The following is a 9,207-nucleotide window of genomic DNA, read 5'->3' on the forward strand; positions in this document are numbered from 1 at the left end:
CTGAGCCCATCAGCAATGCTTGTAGTACCTCTGGGATAGCAGATTTAAGAAGGGGAAAAAAACTACTGCAGATACAGCAACAGCAGATGGAGAGAGGAGTGAGAATATGTGAGAGAAACAACTCTGAAACCAAGGTCAGTGAAGAAGAAAGGGGAGGAGGTGCTCCAGGGCCAGAGCAGAGATTCCCCTGTGGTGAAGACCACAGAGGTCCATGGTGGAGCAGAGATCCACCTGCAGCCTGTGAAGGACACCACACCAGAGCAAGTGGATAAGCTGTGACCCCGTGGGAAGCTAGTGCTGGAGCAGGGTCCTGGCAGGGCCTGTGGACCCACGGATAGAGGAGCCCACACTGAAGCAGTCTTTTCCTGAGGGACTGTCTCCCATGGAAGCGGAGCAGATGAAGAGCGTGAGCAGTCCTCCCCCTGAGGAAGGAGTGTGATGAACTGACTGCATTCCCCATCCCCCCACTCTGCTGGTTGAAGAGGAGGTAGAGAATTAAGGAGTAAAGTTTAGCCTGAGAAGAAGGGAGGGGTGGGGGAAGGTGTTTTAAGATCTAGGTTTTATTTCTCATTATGCTACTCTGATTTGATTGGTAATAAAATTAAACTAATTTCCCCAAGTCAAATCCATTTTGCCTGTGACAGTAATTGCTGAGTGATCTCTCCCTGTCCTTATCTCAACCCATGAGACTTTTGCTGTATTTACTCTCCCTGGTCCAGCTGAGGAGGGGAGTGACAGAGCAGCTCTGGTGGGCACCTGGTGTCCAGCCAGGATCAACCCACCACAGTCCTCTTTGGTGCCTGAAAGGTGGAAATGAGCCACTCTGTCACAAGACAGTTACACATTCGAAGCCTGCATGCCAGACCACCGAGGGTCATCCAGGAAATATACTGCTGTCAAGTTATTACAGTATGACACTGGGGCACCTCGAATCACCTTCCTCCACATGGCCCATGTGCTCTGGACATCCTCTGGATCTCTGGAGACCTCACCATTTAATCCCCTTGGTCAGTTTGGGGCAGCTGTCCTCGCTATGCCCCTTTCCAAGATCTTGCCCACTCCCATCCTCCCTGTGAGAGGGGAATGCTGCAGAGGCAGCCCTCACGCTGCGCCAGCACCGCTCAGCACAGCCCATACACCAGTGTGTCAGCAACACCTACCAGTACAAAGCACAGCACTGTGAGGGCTGCAGTGGGGAAAATTAAATCTGTCTCAGCCAGACCAAATTAAGATACTCTTAAATTGTGACTACCAGCTCTTCAGAAAACGTAGAAGAAATGCAGACCAAGAGCCACTGAATTTGTTACATGTACTTGTTAAAGACTGGAACTACCAGCTTTAAAAATACCATCTCCTCATAATACACAGAGCAATATTTTGTCGAGTTTCACAGGACAATAAGCAGCTACTTATTCTGAAAATACTTTTTCTGTCCAAAGGTAGAGCTGTTCAGAAACAAGCATAAGCATAATGTGGAAAATACGTTTTATCAGAAGTCATGTTGAACAGACCCTTTCACAGCTGATCTACGAAGGAACCCAGATCGGAATCCCTACTACCCCTCTAAAAAAAGAAAAAAAACCCTACAGTCCTTTGCTAGGTGACAAATAGGAACTTCTTCTATCAGATTTTGCTGGTTGGCCAGGACCTAATGATACCACCAGAATCCATAGATCCTGGTGGTCTGACAAATGGTGAGGTACCTGGAGATGCAGGCAGCACTGATTTGAAGCCATAATGAGATTTTGCTGAATTAATAAAGCTGCTGCAACATGTGAGCTACATGAGAACCAGGTCTTGAGGATGTTACAAAGCAGTTCATCAGCAAATAAGCATCTATTTTTAGAATGAATAATTGTCAACATTTCCAGCTGTTCTGCCGAATACCTGCAGTGCTAAACCTTTCAAGTTAGACTTATAAAGGCCTGGGGAACACTTGACTCCGACAGATGTCTGAAAACACTCAGATATACAGGTAATGAAAACATACTTTAGGAAAAGCCTATGTACTGGTGTTAGAAAGTACCCTACAGTGTTACCTCACACGAGTTTTTCAGCAAATCAGATCTGACCTTGAAATAGCCTTGTGAAAAACTGCTTCCTTTTATTTTCAAATACCTAAATATAAATGTCAACAAGGTTCAAAAAACCAACTCAACTGCACACATGAAACACAATGAAAATGCTCACTAAGCCACTTTAGACTGGACACCAACCAAAACTGATTCCAGGTAGTAACCACGATGAGACCAAGTACTTACAAACTCTAGGTGAGAAATTACCGTTTCATAGCCCAGAGGAACAGAAGGAAGGGCTGTGAATATTTCCCTTTAGCTGCTAACTCCCCTAACCATTTCTTTTATTCAGCGAATCCAACTCCCTAAGCACTTCATGTCAACAATAAGGTACGGGAATTTCCTGGGAGGAATTATGTGCCTCTAAATTAAAATCATCAACAGCTGAGAGATAAGCAGACTAACATTGTATTACCTAAACCAGCAAAGCATTTCCCCACAAATGCCATGTACCTAGGAATTATTGCTTTTAATAAACTAATAGCCAATGGTCTAAGTACCATAAGTGGAATAAAGTGCACATACAAGCAGTAGCAACTAGCAGGAAGTGTGCAGTAAGTAACCTTCATTAGAACAAAAGCTGACTAAACCTACCATGGAGGATCACAAAAATAACTCTGATATTATATCCTTATGACCTCAATGAGGCTTTTACTATTTCCCAAAGTATTCTGCCCCATCTAGCATGACACAAAAAGTGTTCTTCCCATCTTGCTGTTAATGGAAGACTGCAAAAAAATAAAAGTAAAAACAAAATGTAAAAAAAAAGAGTAGTCATTCCACTTTTTGATTGCCCGTTGCTAAGAGAATACTCCCAGTCCACTGAGACTGGCACACACTCTCTGCCTCCTTCAAATGGGCTTTGGGAACCAGAACAGCATGTTATTTGTAACAGTGATTTAAGGCAATTTGAGTTAAAGCATTCCATCCTGACACAGGCAAAGCTTGACCAAGTCAGTTTAGTCAGTTAAGCTTCTCCTCCCATTTTTCCAACTCTCCTACAGCAGTTTCTCCTGGACATGAACGTGTCCATTCTCCCTTCCTTTGCACAGAGGTGTCTCCCTTCCCAGTTGGCTCGCTTGCTCTCTAATTAAGAAAAAATTTATTCCCCCTGACTTTCTATGTCATTCTCTCATTCTTTTCACCTTTCACATCTACCATTTAGTAGAAACAACCCTGATACCACACATGCACGGTCTCTTTTCATTCACATATAAGAGTAATTACAGTGACCTGCTCAGTAGGAACACCTCTTACGCACAAACAGAGCCAAACTTATAGCACTAGTTATACTCTTCCCTTTGCTCTGTGCCTAAGTAAATGCACTCTGATGTTATGTTTCTGTATTGCAGTTTATCCTACAGCAAAATTCCTCCAATGCCCTCTTTCCTGCTAGGTACAAAATACAAGAGACGACCTGGAGGATCCTGCCAGGCTTGGTGGATTGCCCGCAGGGAAGAAGTGCCAGCTCCATCCTGCCATTGGCCACATTACACAACAGACATGGCTTGCAGCCTGGAACTACTAGTTTTGCAAATTCAGAAAGGAGGGACTCTTAAGGTAAAACACCTCCTTCAGGGTGTAAAAAGGCCTGCATGTAGCCTCCTACTCAGAACAAGTGAATTAAGAATGTGAAAACTTTGCTGTGCTAACACTTTTTGTGGGTTTTTTATTATTATGTATTTATTTTCTTCTCTCATCGTTATTGAGACCCCAGCCTGAGCCCTTGTGACTTTTCTTTGCTACTTCTCTGGTTTGGAGTAAGACATGTAATAAGACAAATCTATACATCTAAATTAGTCTTCCATTTACTCCATAGAACACTCACCCCCTCAAAAGAAAGCCCAAACAACAAAAACCAACAACAACAAAAGAAAACAAACAACCCCCCCCCAAAAAAAAACCAAAATTCTGTCAAGACTGATAACAAAGATCCCCCACTCCCAGTTGTTGATATAACATAAAATTAAGACATGAAAGTTAGATCAATAACTCATTTCCTTGTAATCTTGGTAACAGCAACATAATCAAAGAGTATAAACAGTGCCAAATCAATTTAGGTAAGCAATGAGTCTACAGAAGCACTGTTAAATATCTGCTAAGCATTTCTTTTTTCATGGTGATTTTTTTTCTTTAAACATTTTCATTTGCCTTGTCCAATGCAGGATAAGGTTTAAAGAAACAAAGCCTGTCTGGACCAATTTGTCCCACAAAGTTCAGAGCCATGAGGAAGCTTTATCAACAAAAGTACAGTACCACAAATGATCTACGATTCTCAGTAACTGAGGCAATAGAGACACCACCAGGTGAACCCCAAGCCCCAAAGGCATTATTCTTTGAACAAGGCCTGACACCTTCCCTGCTCCCACAGACTAAAAAAATTCCCACACTTGTCAATATTGCAGATATTAACAGCATTTTATAGCTAAGAGAAACATGAAAAATAATTGCAAACTGCAGCAGAAGGAACATAAGAATGAGCACTGAATTCGATACTTGTATAGACCAAAGACTGGCTCAGAGAGAAGTGGGGTGAAGCTACTGTCATTTACAGTCTTACCTGGAATGAACACATCCACCAGCACCTATGTATCTGCCCACCTCAGGAGCAGGGTTTGTCATCTCCCTGCACGAACGTTTAGAGCACATGGGTGACAGAAGGTGAGGTTTAGGCACCCGAGGTCTAACTGCCATTGTCACTACCCGCTAGAACCATAATACCTACTCTGAATCATGGAGCACAAAAGAAAACCCTCTCATTTAATACCATTCCATTCAAGTTCTAGATGAACATGCATCCAATATCAAAATATAAAGCTGTAAATTTTCTTAGCAAATCTTTTCCTCAGGACTAAACACTCCTAGGAAATTCTCAACTTTATTAAGTTTCCTCTGTTCTCTCCTTTTCAATATTATAAAACTGGAAAAGTAAAATGACGTAACTGTGATGTTTCAGATAAACAGCATCAGTGGACTTCTAAGTTAACTGGAACTTACACATCTTTGAGACTTAATTCTCAGACTATTCTCTCTGTGACTTCTAGAAAACTCAGTTACTGCCATTTCTACAAAGCTAAAATAATGATGGTACCAAATCAAAATCCACCTCACCAACAGAAGCCTTGCTCAAAAAAAGCAAGCAGATTCACTTCATAATCCAATCTAACATATAGAATCAAAGTGTTTCTTTGAGAACAAGAACAAGTTTGGCCGTGAAGTTAACACCCAAATAAATAAACTGTAAGTGATGTGAATTTTTCCCCCCATATTCAGATCCCTTGCAGTGAGATTTTAGCCATGATTTCAACTAAGTATGAAGAGGACAAAATCCAGAGGGGAAAAAAAAAATTACAAGGTCACATGCTTACAGCTATTTTTTTGTTCAATTTCCTCTTCATATGCAGATGCTTGTAAAACCTCTACGCGTCAAAATCGTGAGAAAACTCTTCCTCACCTACAAACTCCATAAAAAAATTGAAGAAACTAACTTTGTTTAGAGTATCCAGTTATTCTCAGTCCAACTCTCCCATGCTTTACTCTGTTACAGACTAGAGACACAAAGAGACAAAGTCAGGTCTGCAGAATGGCTAGAATAAATTCTTAGGAAATAATAAGTAAATATAAAAATAAAAACAATAAATCCCCCACCCTACATATTGGCCTCTTTGTTGCCAAAAACATTCATTTCTAACTGATGCCCATAATACACAGTAAAACTCACATCTCAAGGGAAGATCTCTTCTTCTTCAAACAAGAAATATTTTAAAGATACTCTTTTTGTGATATGCTGGCCCAAGCCAGCTGTCTAAAACCATTATCAATGGCAGAGGAGCACAAAATTCACTTGTTTTCTTCCCAATTCAGTATCACATGACATGGAAATGATAAACTGAAAAGTGCTCATGTGGCAGCACAATCCGTACGACGAGAAGTTTCACTTAGACTACTTGCAGTCATCACTCCAAGACAACTTGGCCCTGTGGCTTAACAGAGATCAAGCAATACTTCGTCTATCCCACCATCATTTACGGTGACACCAAAACTGACAGATTGGTGTATAATCTGCACAGTTTATCTCCACAGGGTATTTCCTTCAGTCAATTTTATAACATAAGACTACTCAAAGATTTCTTATTAATAACAAGCAGCTCTCATAGAGCAAACAATAGGCAGCATTATAAATTAAAGCATACAAACTTTGGCTTAGATACCATCTTGATCTACAAAGGCAGTATAGCTGAGTTTGAAATAAGCAGTCATGACGAAACCCCACATGATCTGTAGTATAGCAACACATTTCCTCAGTGATGTGTGCTACAGCACGCACCGTGGGTCCGACCTTCTCCTACAAACAGTGCGTGGCACTCAAAGATTTAGTCTTCATCATCAGACCTTTTAGCAATCCAAGTAACCGTATCGGTTTGAGAAGAAAATTGTGTTTGATAACTCTTGCATCACAATAAATTACTGACCTATTAGTGACGATATTTTAACCAAATTTTCAGGAACTGTACATTTAAGATTCAACAGGCCTTTTACAAGTTGGCTTCTATTGACTGTCAGCATGGAGACCAACTACGTACTTCCATTTTACTGTTATGCACCTTTTTTTCATTTCCATTGCAAGGGTACCTGAAGCATGGTAGCAAGCTATTTAATATGCTGTCAGTAAATTATTTTAGGTGATGACCCGCTTGGCATTCACCAAACTGGAATAATATAATCATTTCAGACTGCACGGCAAAACTTCTTGTAAGACACGAAACAAGTTCACTTTTCACAAGCACGAGGAATATAAGCACTGATCCTCCAGCCCCATTTTACCTGTTCTGCACCATACTCATTGCCATCCAGTCTGAAGGGTAAACATTCTTTCCAATGAGATCTTTGAACATTATGAAAGTTTCCATCAAGAAGTCCTAGAACAACAAAATACAGTAAGTCTGTTACCATGTAATGAAAAGTTCAGCTGTTCCTGCAGTGATGGACGGCTCCACTTTGCTCCCAGTGAAGTCAATGGAAAGATTCCTGGTGATATCGGTAAGCCAAAGATGGGAACTGAAGTTCTGCAAAGCAGCAGTCTCAGATTGCAAATGAAAGCTGAAAGTCATTACACTGGGTTCTTAAGAAAATGTAAGCCATAAATGAATGGAAATGAAAAGTTCTTGTACTTTGGAGTAAAGCTGTTGGTTGTTTTATTAATTAGCAAAACAGTCTCACTATGCATAATCAATCAATAGATTTGAAAAATACAGGATTTTGTATTTAGTCCATAAAGACCGAATTTTGTATTCTAAATAAAAAATTGAAGGCACTGAAAGAAAGTTTTCAAACAAAACAAACATTACTTCTTTTTCTGGAAATGTTTAGAGATTATGAAGAGCTAATGAGCTTAAGTAAGATGAACACAATCATTTCAGGTCTATTTCACACAAAGTACGGACGTGCAGTTCTACCCCTGAACTTCTGAGCAAGTCACCAACATCATTTATTACGATTGCGTTATTTGAAAACAAATCTTTGTCATCTTCACTGACAAAATATGGAAAAAAAGGAGAAGACAACAAACCAATGCTTTTAAAAACAGCAAAACCCATTGAACATGTGTGTGTCATGTCGCCTTCAATTTTTTCCTCCCTCTGCAGATACTATTCAAATAGCGTACGATTACTAAAACTTCTCGGACCCGGTACCCAAACCGCTTGGAAGCTGAAACTATGTTAAAATACTGTTATGTATTCAAGTAAACTAAAGCACATGAAAACCTGCACCATCCACCCAATATTTGATCTGTTTGCATTTCCGTTATGGCACCACCTCGACTTTAAGACAGTAAAATAGACAAATCTTGCCAACTGGAAATACTACCTCCACTGAGGAACTGGTGTAATCAAAGCCTCTGCCAATACCCAGACCTATTTCAGAATTATACCAGGATCATAAAATGACAGACATAGCACCACAGAAACCTTCTAGAACATAGTGACGAGCACTACAAGCTAGAATATATCACAAGCATTGTTGAATTACACCAGAAGCAACTAGAGTGAAAAGATACATTGCAAGAATAAGGCTGTGTGGGGATAATAACAACAACAAAGTGGGGAGGGAAGGTTCAATGGGCTGAGTGTTGTTTTTGTTCTGGTTGGTTTTGTTTCTCCTCAGAACAGTATAACACAAAGATCCCATTACTTATTCTTGCTCATTGTATTACCACCTCAGTACTAGGGTCAACAACAGCGACATTTATGTCTGTCCAAACGTCTAATTACATTATTGTCCAAGATCATCATTAGAAGAGGGAGGTAACACAACGACAAGCAAACAGAGAACACATAGACACAGACTTCATTCTAGGAAGAATCAGACAAGATACTCTAGAACAATATTACAGATTTTTCACTTAGAATTATTTATCACCTCCATGATTATTTTGTACTTACCACTAGTTCTGAACTTGTCTGAAAAGTTTCAATGTAAACTGAGTAATGCTGGTTGTTCATCTGATTTAAGATTGCTGTCATGCATGCCACAAAATGACTCTGAAAGAAAACCAGACAGAAGTCAACACATGGAGATTACTTCAGATACTGGGCTGTATTCTTTTTAAAGCTGAACTGCTCTAAATGTCTAATAAGTCCTTTTATGTACGTAAAAATAAAATAATATTCAAGCTTTTCCAAGTCCAGGTGAAAGAAACCTACTAAGAACACAAAAAGGACAATTCAAAAGCTATCCTGGCAAGTGGTAGGCTCTGGTGAAAAAGTTGTATCATTTATGAAACTCCACATGGAAACACACATTGCAACTAGAAAACTTTACATATAAAGTGCAACTTAATATTACCTTAAGACCCCTAAAAGGCATGTGATGTTGCCTAGGATTCTTCTATTAGGAATTCATAGGAAGAAAACATATTAGCATCAACATTTTCCAATCATTCTAGAAACACAGGCTATTCACAGGAAGAAGTAATGCAAGAAATGATGTTTTTTACAATCTGCAGGTATTTAAGTAGCTATCAGAGAACTCTGTAGAACTTCTATAGAATACGACTACTTTCACCTCTCAAAACTTATTTCAGAGTTCCTCAAAAGGAAGTACTTTATGTTGCTCAATTCCTAAAGCAGGA

At 39.9% G+C, this 9,207-nt stretch overlaps 1 protein-coding gene across 1 annotated transcript in view; it reads right to left on the reverse strand.

Annotated features, from left to right (window-relative positions):
- The window catches only part of LOC104548300 (dedicator of cytokinesis protein 2-like), an 82,527-nt gene that overhangs the window by 72,831 nt on the left and 489 nt on the right, over positions 1 to 9,207 (reverse strand). Inside the window, exons 2-3 of the mRNA XM_010194288.1 lie at positions 8,519 to 8,617; positions 6,900 to 6,994 (exon numbers count right to left, since the gene is read on the reverse strand). Coding sequence (XP_010192590.1) covers positions 6,900 to 6,994; positions 8,519 to 8,617 — 194 coding nt within the window. The remainder of the gene's footprint in view (positions 1 to 6,899; positions 6,995 to 8,518; positions 8,618 to 9,207) is intronic.

The sequence above is a fragment of the Mesitornis unicolor genome, unplaced genomic scaffold, assembly GCF_000695765.1.
Source record: "Mesitornis unicolor isolate BGI_N332 unplaced genomic scaffold, ASM69576v1 scaffold321, whole genome shotgun sequence".
NCBI classification, from domain to species: Eukaryota; Metazoa; Chordata; class Aves; order Mesitornithiformes; family Mesitornithidae; genus Mesitornis; species Mesitornis unicolor.